Below are 20,381 nucleotides of genomic sequence, written 5' to 3'. Positions count from 1 at the left end.
CGCCCCCTGCCCCTTTTGCGGACTGGCTGGCTCCCGGGGTTCCCGTTCGGTGCAGAAGGAGGCCCCGGTCATCTGTTCTCCTCCTCGCTCTGTCGTGTCCCAGCCACACAGCCTTCTCGGTGAGGCCGCCCTGGTTTCTGACACCGCCTCTTGCCGGCTGGTCGGCTTCTCCCTGTGAGCCGTGTGATCCCAAGGTCGTCTCCGCGGCAGCCAGCGCCAGTGAGTTCACTCACTGACCGAGCTGAAGAGCGGGCGAGGGTTCTTGAGAGAGCTGAGCGGTGTGGGCCGTGCAGTGAAGCGGAGGGATGGGGCCACCCATGCATCTTGCCGCTGCAAACCCCCTTCTGTCAGGCTGCGGGCCTGTTTCCGGGGAGCCTGGCTGGAGAACTGGGCGGCCGTCACACCCGGCAGCCTTTTTGTGTGTGTTCAGGAAAGACCCCGCCAGGTTTGTAGCTGCCTTCCCAAATACATCTAATAGCGGGACCTCCAGAGCTAGGATTTTGAAGGTAGAGTCCAATGTGTTTTGAATTTCGTTGGTCCCAGTAGGCTTCAGTTTCACCTTTGAAATGCACACCGTAAGACTAGCATGTGCTTACTGGTATGAACTCGTCACACTAGGCTGTGTGACAGTGATTGTCATCCTCTGAGAATTAATACCACAGGAAGTACATGCACATGCAGGATTTGTGTTGACAGATCTGAGAGGAATTCAAAGATATTCAGAAAAAGGCCGCTGTGATCTGTTCTTCGGTGAGGCAAGCGCATCGTGGTGGTGGAGACTGGACCCCTTTATGGTGACAGCCACTTTGCGCAGTCGGCTGCAGCCTCAGATGCACTTGGGCAGGCATGTTGGCCTGAATGTTAACTGCATTTGAAATCTGAACTCCGAGATTTTCTGATCAAGCCACCAGGGTTTATCATTTCTGGCAAGCCATCACATTAAATCGCTCTCGTGCGACGTAAGCTCATGGCATAGCTTCCCTTAGATCATATTTGAGGCCTTAAGAGAATTAGGGACAGCAGTGCTTTTAACTGTATCGAGCAGAAACATATCTTAAAAAGTGCTGGAAAACCAATCGCTATATTAAATGCCTGACCCACCGTGCTTGAGGGATAAGTGTAATGCAGAACCAAGAAGTATAATCTTGGTTTTAAAATGTTGAGCTTGAGGAGACTTCTCAGAAGGGACGGGAGCTAAGGAAACCCCGCAGCGTGGAGACATTAGCTCCGTTGATGGTTCTTCCTGTCCAGGATTTGGGAAGAAGAGGAAGACCATGGGAACAGTATGGATGACAGAGGTGCTTTTGCCAGGGTTGCCGGCCTTGGGGACCTATGGCTTTTCTGCGGCACATGTGCAGGTGGCCAGCATGGTCTGATGTTGGGGACCACATCCTTTTGGATAGGGAGGGACACCTGCAATATCCGGGTTGCATCTCAGAACCGCTGTCTCATTTGTCTTGCATTATTAGAGAATGAGCTTCCTTTTTTGAAACAATCAAAGCACCGATGGTTTACATTATCTTTTAACCATGTGTTATGGGAGGCTTTCCAGATTTCTCATTCTTTAACGTAGGAAACCAAGGAGCAACAGATCCAGTGTGTGCCAGGGCCTTTATTTCAGGGCTGTTGGGGTAGAGAGGGCCTGCCTCTCTGGGACGTTGGGGCGCATGGCAGCAGCACTGTGTTGGTCTGAGACGCTGTGAGGCCTCACGCTCTGCGGGCAGCTTGTCCGTGACCCGGGCTGTTTCCAGCCGCTGGTGTGCATGCCTTGTGCCGAGGGGATGTTGCTTTTCTCCTGACAGCAGAGCCAGGCCAGGTTTGCTGCCTCCTGCTCATGACCAGGTCTGTGCTCAGCTGTCCTCTGTGACTGCTGGAAAAGTCTCTTGCTTATTCCTTCACCACCATCCCCTCCCTTCCCTTCCCCTCCCCCACGCATCTTTTCTTCCTGCCCATTCCGGCATTTCTCAGATGAGAGAGCACGACTTTCACAGCCACCACAAGGCTACCAGAGCCCTTAGGTCCACGACTGAACAGGACGGCCAGGGCCTCGGAGAGGTTCTCGAAGGTTTCAGCCTCCCTGCAGGACTCAGAGGCGGGCACCTTCATTTTATTTCCTTTTCCTTTCCTGCAGTCATTGGGCCTGGACTTTCCTTTCATCGAGCTTACTGCAGGAAGCCTGGCTTCTGAACAGGCATGGCAGTTTTTGTGGACTGTATCTTCAGATGAGTATCAGCTTTTTAAATATCCTGAGTGATTCCAGTAGAAATGAGCCTGGACCCTTGCTGGCTCATATCAAGAGATGCATATTTCAGGGAAAACAAGCAGAAACACTGCCCTACCCTCACCCTAGCCATCCAGCCAGCATCTGTGACTGCTGGGCGTCTTCAGAACCATCTGTTGGAAGCGTGTTAGATTAACCAATGAATGAACAAGTGAACAAACCCGTCGGGCTCCTGTCTTTCCTAAACCTCAGTCCTACCAATGTTCTGTCTTCCATCTTTCGTCCTCCTTTGCTCCCCTCCCATCTACAGTTGCCATTTGTCCTTGGCAGCTAAAGGTGACACGGCGCTGCTTCTCATTCCTCACACTTCATCATCACATCTCCACCTGTGAACCCAGAAATCCTGCTCACCCTCTGTGCTCACCCTAAATTCCTATGTATTGTCATGTGTCCATGTTGCTTCTGTGGCTATGGCTGGAAAGCCACACTTGCCATTGACAGCAGCCTTTGACTAGATGCCTGGTAAGCTGCACATGTCAGTATTTTATTTTCTTAATCATTACATCCCCCATCCTTGTGAAGACATCCAAAGAATGACAGCACACCTAGGACAATGTCTGGGGGGTAGGGGACTGGGCCACCCCTGCCCGAGGTTTAGGAGGCCACTTTTCTGTACAACGTCAGGTCCCAGAGAGCATGTTTCCCTGGGAACGTATTATAGCCCAGTAATGTGAGATGCAGGACTTTGGCCATACAGCAGAGGTTTGTTTCTAAAAGAGAAAATCTCTGCTGCCAAGGAGAATTTATGCACACATTGGCCATGCTACAAAGTCGATGGGTGTCTCATTCCTTTTTTTTTCCCCAAGTTTATGAAAGTTATTTGGCCAGGAGATAAAAGAATTAGATAGAAGGGTTTCTTTCTACTTCGTTAAAGTTATAGTATTTCTTATAGAAATTGTAACTTCTAACCAAAACGCTGTTTTCTGGAAATTTCATCATTTCATCTCCCTAAGTGTTGATTCTCAAATTATAGTGTGTATCAGAATCCCCCTGAGGGCTTATTGAAACAGAGATTGCTGGGTCCTACCTGCAATCTTCCAATTCAGAAGGTCTGGGGCACGAGGATTCACATTTCTAGCACACTCCTTGGCGATATTGATGCCGCTGGTCCAGGGACCACACTTTGAAAACCTCTGGTTTCTATTATGCGTCCTTAGGGGTTCGTCATTCTCTCCGCAGTTAAAACCATTTCTGCATAATGCTACATTTCCAAGAACTATAATAATGTTTAAAGGTAAAAATGATCATTGGCATACAGCTTAATTTCATGTAGAACAATTAGCTTTTGTTAAGTGGAATGTATCTCTTGTTTTTCTGTTTATTTTTGTACTGTTTAGAGTTTGATAATAAACTAGCTATATCTACTGGGGAAGTGGAAAGAGATAAATATAAATTGTCCGAGCACCATGTAAGCTGCTTCCAGGCAGGTTGCCCCAGAAGACAAGGAGCAGTTCAGTGGATTCCCTTGGTGGTTTACTTACAAGCTCCTAGATCCAGGGGTCAGCCCCATGAACGCAGGTGGTTCCTCGCACATGAGTTAATATTAAGAAAAAGCTTAGGTTCCTACAAGCAGTACCTATAGACATTGCTCCAGTTCCAAAGATAACAAGGTGTTTTCCACTGCCAGGCCTTTTGCCCAGTGCCGAGTGGAAGTTTTAAGCCTGCATTTTGGTAATATTTCTAATTTTAAGCACATTAAATTCTTAAAGATGGAATATTCTATAGGATCACGTAGTGTATGAGCTCTCATCTCGAAGTTGAGTGCTTGTCACCTGCTCTGTGCGCCTGATCCCCGGTGGGCCAGAGCCTGTAGAGATCCTGTTCAGTCCTTACCTTCAAAACAAACAAACGAGCAGTGTACCATTTGCTGAGATGCGTGAACACAGGAGTCTTTTTAAAAGCTAGTTCTTTCAACATGGTCAAAAGCAAACCTGGTCAGTGTGTTGTTCCTAATTACCTTTGGGACCGTGGTTCCTGGTCCTTCCCAGAAGGCCTAGGACGTGCTAGCCTCGTTCGTTGAGCCCTCCACGGCCATCATGCACTGGGGCTAAAATTGCAGCTGGTAGCTCCAGAAAAATCTGTGGCCGCGTTTGTCTTATAGATGTAGGCTTCTCTCTGGTTTGCAGAAGAAGTGAAAGATGTGGCTCCCTAGCAATCTGACACTCACTCCACTTAAATTCGCAATGAGATAAAATTATATAAATCGTTGGGGTTGGTTTTTGTTTGGAACGGCATACCCATGCGCACGCACACACACAGAAACGCAGAGGGGGGTAAGTGACACCACAGGCCCTCAGCAAGCACATTCTGGCCCTTTGGCCTGTATTTCCTGCAGTGGATGTGATCACAGTGAGTGAAGAGTTTGCCAGATGGGCAAGAGAAGCACCAGCACCATTTCCCACTTCCCATGTGGCCACTGTGAGCAGATAGAGGCATGTGTAGATGTGGCCTGGTTGGAACTGGGGGCACATTTCTTTCCTGCACACAGGCAATCACCTGGAAGGCATGCACATCTGTTTTCCTTAAACAGAAGACCCAACCTGCACCTCCCCCACCACCCCTACCCCCCGCCCCTGGGTGAATTTGCCAGGTGTCCTGTGAAAAATTGCTTTGCAATTTTCAGAAGAAATTCCACAAGAAATGTTTAATGTGTCGGCCTCAAGATGTGCGGAAGGAAAGTGCTTGCCCGCGAGATGGTTTCTAAGGTGTCAGGAGGGTCTACAAGATCCTGTAGTATGATCTTGTAGATCCTCCCAGGATTGATTTTTGGGGGTCCTTCCACTCTTCCTAATTCCTAATTTCAAAGAGGCCTAGTGGGTACCCCAGCCAGAGCCACTCAGTATTCATATAGTATGTTTGAAAGATGGAGAAAGTAGCAGTTTGTAGAAAAATGTAATTATGCCTCAGTCAGCCATAGTCCTAATATTCAGAGAGTTCGTGGATCATTGTGACCTGGGGCCAACTCTCCAGCCATCCCGGTTCCCAAGAAAAGCTGGAATTAGCCACCAGGAGCCACAGGTGATCTGAAGATGAGAGCCCTCTTGCACCCCTGCTGTGCCCTCGCTAGGGAACACTGCACCGGAGCTTGCCACCTCTCCTTTGCCAGCTTCTCCTCCAACTGTGGACTACACCGCCCAGCCACTGCTGTGGCTTTCGTGGCAGGAAGAGGATGGTGTCTTTGCCCTTCATGATACTTTAGTTTCCTGACGTTTCCGCCAGCATTTCTCAGGTCTTTTTAGGCAAGCACATAACCTTCATTTGCTTTTGTTCTGGCAGGATACATATAACATCGCAATTAGCACGTTAACTTTTTAAGTGTGCGGTTCAGTGTCATTTAGCACATTCACATTGTGCAGCCATCACCACCACCCCTCCAGAAGTCTTTCATCTTTCTGAACGGAAACTCTGACCTGTTGAACCCCACCTTCCCACCCCACTGCTTCCCGCACCTGGTAACCCCCGTCCTGCTTCTGTCTCTGTGAACCTGCCCGCCCTCGGCCCCTCATCCAAGTGGAATCATCCAGTATTCGTCATGTGGTGACTGGCTTACTCCATGGAGCAGAAAATCCCCAAGGTTCACCCATGTTGCAGCCTGAGTCAGAACACCCTTCCTTCTTCAGGTTGAGTACTATTCCTCTGTATTTTGTGTATCTATTCCCCTGCCGGTGGACACTTGGGGCTATTGCGGACAACGCTGCTGTGCACACGGGCGTACAAATTTATCTTCAGGTCCTGCTTTTTGCCCTTTTGTATGTATACCCAGAAGTGGAGCCGCTGGATCAAATGTCAGTTCGGTGTTGAACAGTGTTTGGAGGACTGCCATCTTGTTCTCCACAAAGGCCACCCCATTTTACATTCCCACCAGCAGTGCTCAAGGATTCCAGTTTTTCCACATCCTTGCCAATATTTTTTGTTCTCTCTCTCTTTCTCTCTCTCTCTTTCTCTACACACACACACACACACACACACACACACACAGTCATGCACCACGTAGTAGTTTTTGGTCAACAACAAATCACATATATCACATGACTGTGGGCCCACAGAATTATAATACCATATTTTTATGGCACCCTGTCTATGCTTAGATACACACTTGCCACGGTGGTACAGTTGCCTGCAGTATTCTGTACAGTCACATGCTGTACAGGCTTGTAGCCCAGGAGCAGTAGGCTAGATGTGTACCATACAGCCTAGGTGTGTGGTGGGCTGTGCAATCCAGGTGTGTGTAAATGCACTCTGTGATGTTTGCACAGTGACGAAATGGCCTTACGATGCATTCCTAAGGAAGTGTCCTCATCGTTAAGCCACATGTGACTGTGTACGCATAGACATATATAAAATGGCCATTCTGATGGGTGTAACATGGTAGCTCATTTTGGCTCTGATTTGCATCAGCGTATTACCTTTTAATCTCAGCTTTGCTTTTTCCTTGTCCTCATTTGTTAGGCATATGAATTATATTTCCGTTTGGAGTCTCTCATTTATCTGGCATGCTTTTCATGGCCTCTTGCTAAGCATTTCCTTGGCATTTATGGCATGGCAAGGGCAGCATAGAGTAATAAAATTAGTGTTTCAGATCCCTATGGAGTCTATAACACGGGAAGCAGGTCGCTGCGAATTAGGTTCTGTGTGTAATAACTGGCGGCGGAATCCTTGCAGACTGCTCTGCCTGCCCATCCTCCTTACTGCCTTCTGTTTTACAGTCTAGGAATCCCAACGCTCTTATAGTCGTTGGAAGCATGGCAGAATCAAGCATAGATGCTGCTACAAATAAAAGGATGCACACGTAAAACCATCTTTAGCTTCCATGGCAATAATCTCAAAGTGTGGTTCCCAGACAAGCACCATCAGCATCCTCAGGGAACCTTGGAGAATGCTGCTTGCCGGCCCTGCCCCAGGCTGCTGAATTTTAAACTCTGGGGTGGAGCTCTGCAGCCTCAGTTGAACAAGCCCCCTGGGTCATTTTGATGCTCAGGTTTGAGAACATTGTGGGAATTTGCTCGATCCAAGTCCACTTGAACACGGTGGGGTTTTAGGGTAAAATCCCAACTTAGATTGATTATCACATAGTCACACCAGGTATGACACTGCAAAAAGTCAAAAATATGGCAAGGATGATATTGTAAAGGTCTGGACACCAAGATACATGTAACTTTAGGAAATACATTTGGAGAGGATGGCAAAGATAAACACACGTGCACCTGAACACTTCGTTTGCCTGGATTAGCTAGATGGGACTTCGGGGGTTGTTCTGTAGTTGACGATTGAGTTTTCATCATTTATGTAAATAAGATTATTTCAGAAACCAATGAGATGGATATCTGATCATGTCACCTGTGAGCTGGCTTCAGGCCTGTTGAGTAAATATTTCAGAGATACCTCGATAAGAGAATAAAAAGTACTGGTGAGGCTGGTCACACTTGGTGTAAGGAAGAGATAATCTGATATAAAAACAGAGAGTAGTGTCAGGTGACAAACAGTGGCATAAATATAGACAGGGAGGAGATTTTGATTAAAAGAAGGCTGTATGAGATGACCTGACCTAATAGAACAATGAAACTGAGATGTGGTTTTTCTGAGATAAGAACAGAGAAACTGTTAAATCAGTGGGATACATTTTGCCTCTGGCCCATTGGTTCTCAGATTTTTTGGTACACGAACTACTTCTCTGAACAGAAGGCTGCCTTCTGTTTTAAAAAAAAAAAAGTGAAAAGAGAAAAATATCCATTTACCAGAAGGAAAGAAAGAGATAGCATTTGATAAGAAACTAGCAAGGTGACCTCTCTTTGGGGGTGGAGAGAGTGTTAAGTATATATGCAGATGGTTGATGCTTGGAGACTTAAGCTCAACCAGCGATGGGTCTACAGTCTGTGTGGGAGGCCGGGGAATCCCTCAAAGGGCTTGTCTATGCTTGTCTTTTCATAAATCCAAAAGTGAAAGGTAAGAAGTTTTAAGGTTATTAAAGAGTCAGGAGAACGCCCTCCCACCTTTCCTCATGGCCATCGTGCTGCGAGAAAATCGCATTAACACTCACGCCTTCAGGGAGGAAGGAACAAGCAAGATATTAAGACTTTTCTCCCCATCCATTTTTTCCCCCTTTATGAGAACTCAATGATTAAACCTTGAGCAAAGAAAAGACATATCTGATCAGGGCATCTGTTTTACAAAAACGCAAAGGTGCTTTTCAGCAAGTGTTTGAGGCAGTGGATCAAGCTGGTAAATCTGTAGAGATAGTATCAACAAGTGTATTCTCTGGTGTTCTTTTTTTTTTTTAAAGCATCCATCTGTTGCAAGCAGAAATTGCAAAGAGATGAGGTACAAGAATTACCTAAAGAAATGAGTGGCAAAAGAGTTGGTCAAAATTCGAAATTTGTGAGTCAGCACATTGATCGAACACCAGAGACACTGAGACCAATGTGGGAATGTGGAGTTTAATCAGGTTCCTGCACATGGAGCGATTATATTCAAACAGGGCACCTAAACAAAAACAAAAACAATAGTAATGATAATGGTAATAATAATAATAAAGGCCCAAGAGAGAGAGAGCGGTTATCTACCATCCTATTAATCGTCCTCAGATTCCACTTGGAAAGTGACCTCCTAAAAAGAATGGTGGAATGAATGGGTTGTACTGATGGTTGATTCTCCAGAACCTGCATTCAAGATGTCGGCTAAGGCTGTAGTCATCTAAAGGCTGCAGCCAGCTGGGGCCACGATTCAGAAACTACGAGAATAGAAAAATCATTTCTTACAAGGACTAGAGAAGGAGATCACAGGAAGTGGCCGAATGTTAGAAAACACAAGGATTAGCCCAGTCACCAGCAAAGAGAAATGACTGTGTTCCCAGTAAGTACCGTGTTGGACAAGGAAGGGGAGGAAAACATGGGCAGTGGGAAAAGCACAAAGGTGGGAATTAAAGCAGGGAAACAGAGATTTCAAGACTGAGAAGTAAATACAGGACTGAGGCTAGTTATAGAGTTCAGTCCCGCCATAGAAAATTTTAACAAGTGCGGGATCTCTGATGGCTTAAAAAGATGTCCATGGATTCTCTGACATACCTTTCTTCGGAGGGTGGAGCCTGATCCTCTATGCCGGAGAATGGGCGCACGTAGCAACTCATTTCTAATGAATAGCATGTGACAGAAGTGATGGTGGGCACCTTCTGAGACTGGGGTGTCAAGCGCACCCTGGCCTCCTCTTGGCTCTTTCTGGGATCACTTGATAGAGGCTCCGCCAGCTGCCATGCTGTGAAGACATTCAGAAAGCTCTAGAGAGGCCCCGGGCAGTTCTGTGAGCAGACCACCTTGGAAGCAGACCCTGTATCCCCAGTCAAGCCTTCAGATGACTGCAGCTTCAGCCCACATGTTGATGGCATGTTTCAAAAGCGTGTTGAGGTTCTTTGCCCAGCTTAGAGTAGGCTATCATACTGTCAATCCACTAGCATTCACTGAGTCTCTGATTGCCCTAAGTCTATTGAGGAAGCCAGACATGAAGGAAGCACACAGAGAACAGGATCCATGGGGCAGACTTCCTGGGAATCACTCCCTGCCTCGTGGTGTCTCTCTTGAGGTGAAGTGGCCTGGGGTCAGGAGTAGTTCCAGCTCCATCTGATCCAAGGACCAGCTGGATTAGAAGGGAAGAGACCTTACAGCACTCTCACCAGCGTGTCCCATCAGGAGAAAGTCCCCACGGGGAATGTTGGAGCAGAGCCGGACTTCCCAGGCCAGAATCAGAAAGGTATCCGCGGACTGGAGTGGGGTCGGCCTGGCCCTCCTTCCATCGTGGGCAGCGTCACCCAACACTGCTTCTCACATTGCCCCAGGATCCCTTGGAGGGCTTCTTAAGACACAGGTTGCAGGGGGCTCAAGCACTGAGGACTGGGCCCCATCAGAGTCCTTACTTCAGCAGGTCTGGGCAGGGCCTGGGGATTCGCCCTGGTGAGCAGTCCTCAGCAGATGCAGATGTGGTGGAGCTTGGGAGCATGTGTAGACTTAGCCACAGTGTGGCTGGGTGTTCAGTGGTAACACATAGCAGTGTGCATTCGTGCATAGGTTGTCCATTTTTCCATTTCCTGTGGAAAAATCTGTTCAGTTGGAATTAACACTCCCAAATGCTCAGCCTGGCATGCGTTGGTTCTGTGTTATTGATTTTAAGGTTTCAGGTCAGGAGCCTACAAACTGAAAAATACCTTGGCTGCCACATCAGTTTTACGGCTATAAACCCATGTGCACACACACCTATGATGTTAAGCTGAGGAATTTCGATTAGAAAGCAAATTTCCCTATTCGGAACAGCATCTGTCGATCATTTGGCTTAATGAAAATACACAATGCGCAGGTGTGTTGTGTATTTACCATTACTTACTCCCGTACTGCCTCCACTAAAAAGCATGCCACTCTATGGAGGGTCATGACAGTATCTATAAAAACCAGTGCCCGGCTCGTGGTAGACTGCTCCCATGAGCTTGGACTTTGAGTAAGGTGAACTTCGAGCCCAGAATGTACATACAGAAGACTAACAGTGAGGAACTTGAAGCGAAAATAAGAACTGCTTTAAGGAAACCCTGAAGCCCTTAGGAGCAGGGGGCGTGGTTCATGACTTGCGTGCACTGGGGTGCCCAGTGTGTGTGCCTGGCCGACTCCTGAACCATAAGGACGGATGACACGGCCACTGAGTCTCAGGCCTTGCTCAGTACGGAGAGTGTTGTGGCTTATTTTACCTTCAAAACCACATGTGGCCACGAGCTCGGCTGGTAACACCGAGCATACTGAGGCTGGCTTCCATCCATCTTGTTTAGTAGCCCTGTTCTGAGAATGGTGCCGTCATGTGATGACCCGGAATGACGTGTGGTGCTATTCAGATTGTCACGCAGATAGACGGGGCAAGTTGGTGGGATCACCCGTGACGTCGGGTTCCGTGACCCACTGGAATCATCTCCAAGTTCCGTGTCTCCCTCACCTTCCCAACCCAGAGTCGGCAGCTGTGACTGGGAATGCAACCTGTATAAAGCCTGAGGCCTCAGCTTAGGTGGACCTTCCACTCTTTTTCTGAAGCTTCATCCAGGCGCGTGTCCTGGGACGCCTCCAAGGCCAGCCCTGAGAGTAGCATGGAGATAAGATGGCACCTTTCCCCCCAAGGTTTTGTCTGTTTGGGGCTGAGGCACCCGTAAATACAAACTGTAACTTTCTCATTCGTGCCGACAGCTGTGGCGTAAGAGACGACGGCCTGGACACTTGTTAAAGTGCCTGGAGGTCCTGCTGGGAGGTGGCAGAACAGGGCCGAGCTGCCGTCTCGGCAGCAGAAGTGCCCGGGCCTTGGGAAAGACAGGAAGCCAGTCTGGGAATTCCGTGAGGAAATGCGGAGACCCGCCTTGGGCTGTGCTCCTGCCACTTGCAGGGCGGGCCCGGGAGAGCTCCCCTGGTGTGAGGCCACCGGGCCTCTCACGGACGGGATGTCCTTGGCGCTGTAGCCCCGAGAGCGACATGAAGGGGAGTGGAGCGAGACCCGGCTGGAATACGCTTTGGTCAGCTGGCTTGGAACCACAGGCAGGAGCCAGGAGGGCACCTGGGCTTGGTTCCAAGGTTCTTGAGGGAGGTCAGGGCCCCTCTCCACCCCTCGGTGCCACGCTGCCCCTTCAGTGCCCCAAAAGGGACAGGTCCTCTCTCCCTTTCTTTACCAAGGTCCCGACTGCCCGAACGCTCCCCCACCATTTCCCACCTCACAGCTCAGGCCCAGCCCTGCGTTCTTCAGAGGCCTGTCCTGGCCCCCGCCCCAACACACGTGTGCCCTGGCATGCCCCCACACATCTGCACACACATGCATATGCTGACACACTTAGATTTGCCTTCCGTGGCCTGTTCTCACTCATGCCACTCCTTCTTTTCGTAGAACTTGCCACAGTTTGCCACAATGTATCCACCCCCTTGGATTGCCATGTGCTGAGCTTATGTCCTACATGCGTGAGCATTGGCATCCAGGGCATGGCCCACCTGGCGTGGCATCAGTGTTAATAGGCGATCGTTGTGTATTGGATTAGCCAGCACTTTTTTTTTTTTTACAAAGAACTTCCTCATTTTCCTGCATGTTTTTCCGTAAATTAGATAAATGACCAGTTTTAATTAAAATAATGACATGTATTTAAAATATACTCAAGTATAAGTAAGGCACGGACACATCACAGAAATTAAATATTTCTCAATAAAATCTATACTGGAGCAGCCCCCTCGGGATTTTTATGAACTGTCTTTAAAACGCAACCAGAACTTTCCACTGTTAATATTTCTAAATGCTTAGCATTAGACAGTGGTCGATGGCTTAGTGTTTAATTGTTAGAAGTCGGAAGAAGTGAAACTTGTAGCCGCTGGCTGCCCGTGCATTACTGTTCATAGATTCCCAGTTTATCAGAAAATAGTTCAGGAAATGGAAAAACTCAAGTTTCCCGAGCCTCAAGGTCAGCACAGGGGTGTGGTTCACTCCGTCGTGTGTTTCTTCCACCTTTCACATCCTGAAATGCAGTCGGCGCTGAGACCGGGCTAAGCGTTGGTTGGGTTTTTCTCCGGGCTTGGGGAGCTCCAGATGCCCCTTCAAACAGTGAGACAGAGGGACCATCCCAGCCGAACAGGGGTTTGGACTTAGATCCATGGAAGATTCAGACAGTGGTCCCTGAGACAGCTGTGCGTCACATGGTGACAGGACTGTCGGCCGGGTCCCGGCCTAACTCGTGCTCTGTTTCCTCCCCAGCCTAGTGACTTCTCCGTGTCTCTCAAAGCGTCAGGGAAGAACAAACACTTCAAGGTGCAGCTTGTGGACAATGTCTACTGCATTGGGCAGAGGCGGTTCCACACCATGGACGAGCTGGTGGAACACTACAAGAAGGCGCCCATCTTCACCAGCGAGCATGGGGAGAAGCTCTACCTCGTCAGAGCCCTGCAGTGACACCAGGCCACCAGCCCCAGGCCCTCAGGGCCACCACGCTCCCCCAGAGCCGGGGGCCCAGGGCAGCAGCCACGTGCCACGCTCGGCAGGGGCCGTGCCCACCGGGTGCGGCCTGACGGGCTTCCTCTGCCCAGCCTCTCTTTCTGTTCAGGCCGCTGGTCGCTCCGGTCCCCACCAGCCCTCCAGGCCCTCACACCCACACTCAGGCCCAGCCAGGCTGAGCGCAAGGGTAGGGGGCGAGGGTGAGGCTGTTCCCTTGCTCCATTTCGGTCGGAAACAGTGCTTGTCCGCCCACATCGTCCATGCTCATGGAACACCTGGGACGAGCACCCCAAAGCTGCCGTCGCATGGAGGGGCGCGCTCCAGCGCACTCCCAAGGTGGCGCCCCGGGCTCCCGGCTCCTCAGCGTGCCAGGCGGTGGACGCAGCGGCCCCGGTCCCAGCAGCCCTCATCCCTGTTCCGTGTCCTTCGGCAGCTCTCAGACTCTGCAGGGAGTGACCGCGGGCACTGATAGCAATACTGGACCCACCGGGTGAGAGGGCGGTGAGGACCCTGCCCAGTGCCTTGGGGCTGTGCTTGCAATAAAGAGAGAGTTTCCGGAAGTCAGTCTGCAAAGAGGGAACTGGTGACCCAGCACGACGGGTGTTTTGGTCATTTACCCCCAGATGTGCCATCCACATAGTGCTTTTCTGCCCTTTGGCTTGTTTGAATTTCACAATTATATATTTAATTCTCAAAGAAATATGTTTCTGTAGCTGTTCGTTGACACTAATACAGATAGTTAAGGAAAACAGCTGATCTTTGGGGAAGGGGAGCTACCAACACTTTATACACACACACACACACACACACACACACACACACACACACACACAGTATATATATGTGTGTGTGTATATATATATGTGTATATGTATATATATACACACACACACCCACACATATGTGTGTGTGTATATATATATATTATTTGCTTTACAGGGAAATTTTTCAGGGTTTACAGAAGAATATGTGATTGGTAGTAAGGGGCACAGAACGTTTGTGGAGAAATCGCATTTTCTTTTCCCTTTCCATTTGAACTTCTTTCTAGTTTAAATATACAGTCTCGAGGTGGCACATTCCTACGACTGAAGAAGGGGCCTTGAGGTCCCCTACACTTGCATACCCAGTTTTTTGGATATTGTAATAAAAAAACCCATTATGACAAGACTCTGTGTGCGTTTCTCTTTGGGGAAACTTAATTAAGGGAGAGTCATGACTAGCGTCTGCCGGCTGCTCACCACGGGAGGCCTTTTCAGAGAGGAGCCCAGCAGATGTGTGGCTGTGTTTTCTTTTTCTGCCCCCACAGTTTTGCATGCTGAAATAATAAGTTTTAATTAGTGAAGCTTAAGGGAGTGCCAAGGGTCGCTAGCTCGGCCTCCCTTGACCTCGGGAAGTTACCGGCTTACGAGCTGTTTTCCCCGGAGCCCTCACACTCAGCACCTCCGCTGCCGGCTGGGGTTTGCCTCTCCGTCCGGGAGCACTGACCGAACGGATGCACCATGCCAAGCGCTGGGAATGCGAGGCTGGGAAACAGAGCTTATGCCCGGTGGGCCCACCACCGCAAGTGTGCGTCACGCCCAGGTGTGAAGTCCTCTGTTCCTCATCACAGCCCCGGGAGATGTGTCCTGCTGCCGTTCCATTTACAGGTGAAGAAAGAGGCACAGTATAAATGTGCAAGGACCCTTGGCTGCTAGGTGCTGGGACAGGGGCGCAAAACCAGAGCTCCACTCGGTTCTCTGCCTCCCAAGCCCAGCCAGGAGCGATCTCAGGAGAAATGAAGTATTGCATGAGCGTGTGCATTTTCACTACCATTCCTGCTCCTCATGAATGCATTGCATCTTTGTGTTGCCTTTGTTTTAATGTATTCCTTTTTTTTTTAGAGGCAGGTTCTCACTCCATCACCCAGGTTGGAGTGAAGTGGCACAGTCATAGCTCACTGCAGCCTCAAACTTCTGGGCGCACGGGATCCTCCTGCCTCAGCCTCCTGAGTATCTGGGACTATAGGTGCCCGCCACCACACCGAGCTATTTTTTTTCTTTCTCTTTTTTGGAGAGACAGGGTCTTGCTATGGTGCCCAGGTTTGTCTCAATCTCCTGGCCTCAAGCGATTCTCCTGCCTCAGCCTCCCAAAGTGCTGGGATCAGAGGCATGAGCCACCTCATTCAGCCCATGGCTTTTGATAATAATAAAGTAGAGGTCTGGTTTCTGGCACCTGAGGTTGGTGACACTCAGTCATATGCAGAAGACATTCAGGTGATGAGGCAGATTGTTACCTTAGACAAAATACATCTGTTCTGTGCCTTATCCATGGAGAAACGCTTCCTCCGGACTCATTCAGGTCTCGCTTGTTTATGGCATTTGGACCTGATGCCGGAACCCCTCTACATGCTTGGTGCCTGGACATCCAGAAGACTTTGATCGACGTGTAGCAATTCAGGAAGAAATAGAGTGATTAAAGGACAAGAGACGGATAGACATTTTGGCTCCAGGAACTTCTTTAAGGCTCATAGTTGTCACTGACAGTTGTTTTCGTCTTGTCCCAAACTGCCCTGTGGGTGTCCAGCTGCCTGCCGTCGATCGGGACTAGTATTTTTTATTAAGGTTCGGCACCCAGGACGTCCTGGTGGCGTCCAGTGGAGAGTGGATCGATCATCCCAGATGAGCCAGTAGAGTGGGAGGTCAAGGCAGGGTTCCCATGTGGCTTCGAGTGTGGCCGCCGATGATCCAGCAAGGTAGCACCAATGCCATCCCCTTTCCTGGCTGTCCAGAGATTTCCTGGACAGATCTTGTTTGTTGCCTGGTCCCTGCACAGGCAGCAAAGGACAATAAAAGTCATTGTCTGGTTGGGTGGCTTTACTCACTTGTTTGCATTTAACTGCCTTCATTTTATGTGAATACTGTTCCATCCCGCCAAATTAGGGTGCATAACCACCAAGCCCTTCTCATGTGGTTTACGGCCAGATGCCATTACCCGGTGTCTCAAGGGAGGTATGACAACCCATCTTTTTTCTCAGAGTGCATCGCAAATTAAAATCTTACGTTATGATCAGAGTCTTTATAACGACTGAAACCGATGTTTCCAAGCAGAACGTTTTTTGGTCCTGGCACCGCCTTGGCTTTGGTTTGCATGTGCTGATTGGTTTGTAATCTGCCTCTCCACCACCGCTCCTACCCAGGGCCAGCATGCCAAATTAATTTTTTAAGACAAAGTTCAGAACTGAAAGCATAGGAAAGTTTGGAAGTGTTATTTTAAAATCTTACTTTTCAGTAAACACGGGTCTGGTCTTGGCCCGTTGCTCAGCAGAATCCAGCATTGTTCGTTGTTGGTATGTGATTGTGCCACGAATGCAGTTATTTCCGTTCTGCCATCCCCCAGGGTGCCGGCTGCTCTCCTGAGAGCGGCATTGCCCCTGCACAGGCGAGAGGGCACTTGCCCGGGCCAGGCATAAAGGCAGTGCCCCCTTGTCCTTCACAGCCCTGGGTTTTCAAGCAGGCCGCCAGGCTTCTCTGCATGTGCTTGCTCACGAGTCAAGCGGGGCTGCTGTCTGTCTCTGCAGTCCACGGGGTTGCGTGAGGGTTAGCTGGGGTGGCCCAGGTACATGCTCTGTGCCAGTGCCACCCAGCAGGCCTGCCACGTGACAGGCACCTGTTCAACTTTTCTCCATTCTTGGAGCTCTTCAGTGCCTCGTGAGCCATGGGCTTCCTCGGAGGCCCCCTGAAGTGCTAACTCTGTCAGACCCTCACTAAGGTCTCTCCCTAGCCGTCGAGGACCATCGAAACTTAGACTCTTCAAGTGTGTGAAGAGGTGTTGGTTGCTCCAACACATTCCTGGGACCTGTCTTTCACTAGAAGCCCAGGACCAAAAGCCCTCCTCGACACTCCCCTTCTTATCCAAGGGGAGGGGCGACACATTCACATCTCTCAAAATGAGCTTCTCTTGGGTGAGACAAACATTTGTTTTTCCCTTAGGATGGGATAGGGAGAGTGGAACATTCCCAGCCTGAGTCTGACAACACACTGGGCTGTTGAGTATTGGGCAAAAGTTCAATAAGCAACCAGTGACCAGGAAGCCTGTGCCCCTTCCCGTCCGGTGACATCCCCACTGCCCTGAGCGAGCGGACTTGACTGCTCTAGGTGTGTGGTCCACGCATATCTGGAGGGGCCATAGTTCCAGCCATTTAAAAATGTGCTCCTTGCTGGGCACGGTGGCTCAAGCCTATAATCCCAGCACTTTGGGAGGCCGAGGCGAGAGGATCGCCTGAGCCCACCGGTTCGAGACCAGCCTGGGCAACATGGTGAGACCTCGTGTCTACAATAAATTTAAAAAAAAATTAGCCAGGTGTGATAATGCACACCTGTAGTTCTAGCTATTTGGAAGGCTGAAGCGGAAGGACCTCCTGAGCCCAGCAGGTAGAGATTGTGGTGGCCGGGAGCGTGGGTGACAGAATAAGACTCCAACCCAAAGGGGAAAAAAATGTGCTCCTCAAAGGTGGAAATGGCAGACACGGGGGGCCAGTGAAGGGGGAGGTGGGGTCGTGGTTCAGAAATTACCTGAACAAGGGGTACCGTGTTCACTCAGGAATGGGCCACCTGAGACCCCGTCCCCACCACTACACAGTATGCCTATGTGACCAACATGCATGTGTACCGCCTGCATCTGAAATCAGATTTTAAGAAATGTGCTCCTTCAGCCACAGCCCTCAACCTCCCAGATTCCATTTTGCGGGAGATGGGAGGTAATCTGAGTTTTTCACGCTCTCGGGAGAGTCATGTAGGTGGTTTGGGCCTGTGCTATTCCGGTCTCCTGGAAGCCTCTGGGGAAGACAGCTGTTCCTACCCTGGCTTAGGGACACACAGGGATCAACACGCAGCTTTTACAGCAGGCCTTTTTATTCGGACCACATAGCAATGTCTCATCCCGAATGCCTAGAGTGGTCTTGATTTTTTTTTTTTTCTTTTTCGGTCAGTCCTTATGGGTCTTAACCTCCATTTGATTCCCACAGCGCTGTTCCTAGCCATACAAGCAGCCTGGAAAGACTCGTGCTGTTCTATCTTTGCGGCGTCCTGCTACTTGATACGGAGTTGCCACTGAAGACGGATGAGCCTGACAGCTGGGGAGAAATCTCGCCTCTGACAGCTTTCAACAGATGCACAGGCGGGCACTTGGCCGGGTGACCAAAATCAACCCGAGTCAGGAATGAGAACACCGGCACTCGAGCTTCTGGGGGCGCAGCGGGGGTGGGGGTTGGCCTTCCAGGATGAGGTCGTGGCCTGAGGACCGAGGCCACAATGTCAGCAAACTTGGACAAAGCACAGGGCCTGCGCTCACGGGCTGGCGCTGCCCACTCGGTGTCCATCCTGGGTCCAAGCCTGGGCGCTCCGCACCCATCACGTGACCTCCAGATCAGCTAGTTCTGGAACCTCCGCCTTAAGGGCCTCCGAAACGCCGGTGCAGAACTGCATTTTCTGTACAGCCACTTAGGAGGATGTTATCGTTGTCAGGCACTATTATGCACGCAGACAGGTACAGAATAACATAAAACGCTAAGCGCCTTTGTACAGCTTGTTACATGAGCTCAATGAAAAGGAAAAAATTGGTTAATGCATTAAATCATTATCCAAATGAAGCCAGGAGAGAGCAATCTGAGAGTCCAGATTGCATCTTCCTATAGTAAGTACCACGGAGACATGGTGTTCAAATGTCTTTGGCATCGACGCCATCCAGCCACAGGTGCGATCCGGATGCCGGCAGGATTCATCTCTCCAAGCCCTGAGAAGTCCCTCCAGTGCCGCGAAGGGCAGAGGATAACACGGTAAGGGAGGTTTGACGTGAGGTCATGAAACCAACTTCATTATTGCCCAACCAAAATGCAGCTGTCCACACAGCATCCACATTTAGCTCTGTCACAGTGGTTGCTTTAGATGCTGGGGGGTGCGGGTGCTGCCTTTGTAACGGTGCATTTGAAACTCGAATTCGGGAAGGGTCCGTCAGTGTTCTATGGTGTCGTTTTGGGTCATCAGTGGTGGGAACACTAGGGCTGCTTCATTTTCGAGCAAGGGGGTGTTGGTTACAAAACCATCTAGAAACGCTTTGGAGGAATTGGAGCCTTTTAAAAATTTTTTCACACTTTTTAATAGAGCCAAAATTGTCTACAGCGGGTATGAATCTGAATAAGAAATACATAGAAAAACAAGTTTTAGCCATCGCCTTGCTAAGATATGATGTGGCCATGTGGTCTTTGAGCTATGGTCAGACCACGTTTTCTTAAGCTTTGGCCCCCTCCCCTACCTTAGGGAAGCGAATCTCCTCTATTTCTCTCTCTTTTTCTAATTTACTTTATAAATAAACGATCTTTTCTAATCTAAAAAAAAGAAAAAAATTTTATATATTTTAAATTGCACGGAACCAAATTGACTGACTAAATGATCAGATTGATCGTGCTGGTTGTAGAAGAATATTCAGAAGAAAGATTTCTGCTCTGGACTCTGCTTGGCTTCCTGGTGGCGTTAGAAAATGAGTTTATCTTTAGTCGGTATTTTCACCAAAAATGTGCCCGTTAACAGGATTGGCAAATCTGAAAATGTCATGAAGTCGATGAGCAGATTGGATGTTGCAGAATACTGAACTCAAAACCTAGGAAATTTCTTGAGAGCCTTCTCCGTGAAGCCCACCCTGACTGCCCCATGAGGACTGGAATGCTCCCATTCCCCCACCCCCGTGGTACATACATAGCATCTTCTAACATTTTGAATAATTTACCTAATTCCCATGGTTATTCTTCACTCTCTGCCAACACACACACACACACACACACACCTGGAATGAAGTCCCTCACAGGCAGGGAGGGATATTTGTTTCGTGAACTGATGCAACCTCAATAGAGCAGTGTTGGGCGCATAGTAGGTATGCAAGAAGTGTCAGTTTAATAGCACCAAATGAACTAACCTGAGCAGAGAGAACAATACACTCGAGTCCTTTCATATCAGAAAGTGCCTCTGTGTTGCTCTTGAAAGAGAATGCCTGTGTGGCTGGATGTGGTTCGCGTGTCGTGGTTTTTTGGGTTTTTTTTTTTTGTCTTGTAAAATTCGAGATGGTGTTCTGTCACCTTTTGGCATTTAGT

General features: G+C 49.2%; 2 protein-coding genes across 3 annotated transcripts in view; one reads left to right on the top strand and one right to left on the bottom strand.

Annotated features, from left to right (window-relative positions):
* NCK2 (NCK adaptor protein 2) overlaps positions 1 to 13,855 on the top strand; it is a 142,445-nt gene extending 128,590 nt beyond the window's left edge. Inside the window, exon 4 of the mRNA XM_008071276.2 lies at positions 13,025 to 13,855. Coding sequence (XP_008069467.1) covers positions 13,025 to 13,029 — 5 coding nt within the window. The 3' untranslated portion in view covers positions 13,030 to 13,855. The remainder of the gene's footprint in view (positions 1 to 13,024) is intronic.
* LOC110596801 lies at positions 13,083 to 14,422 on the bottom strand. 2 transcript variants are annotated; one of them, XM_021719149.1, is made up of 2 exons: positions 14,179 to 14,422; positions 13,083 to 14,104 (listed from the first exon to the last, which is right to left on the bottom strand). In XM_021719149.1, the coding sequence occupies exon 2, from the start codon at positions 13,897 to 13,899 to the stop codon at positions 13,195 to 13,197; it is 705 nt and encodes a 234-aa protein (XP_021574824.1). In that variant the 5' UTR covers positions 13,900 to 14,104; positions 14,179 to 14,422; the 3' UTR covers positions 13,083 to 13,194. The 2 variants fall into 2 exon arrangements, with proteins under 2 accessions (XP_021574824.1, XP_021574825.1); XM_021719150.1 differs by having other exon boundaries at positions 13,083 to 14,094.
* Positions 14,423 to 20,381: the final 5,959 nt, after the last annotated feature.

The sequence above is a fragment of the Carlito syrichta genome, unplaced genomic scaffold (assembly GCF_000164805.1).
Source record: "Carlito syrichta isolate Samal-C Ts95f unplaced genomic scaffold, Tarsius_syrichta-2.0.1 Scaffold314262, whole genome shotgun sequence".
In the NCBI taxonomy this organism is placed as follows: Eukaryota; Metazoa; Chordata; class Mammalia; order Primates; family Tarsiidae; genus Carlito; species Carlito syrichta.
This window is presented reverse-complemented; position numbering and strand designations above follow the sequence as displayed.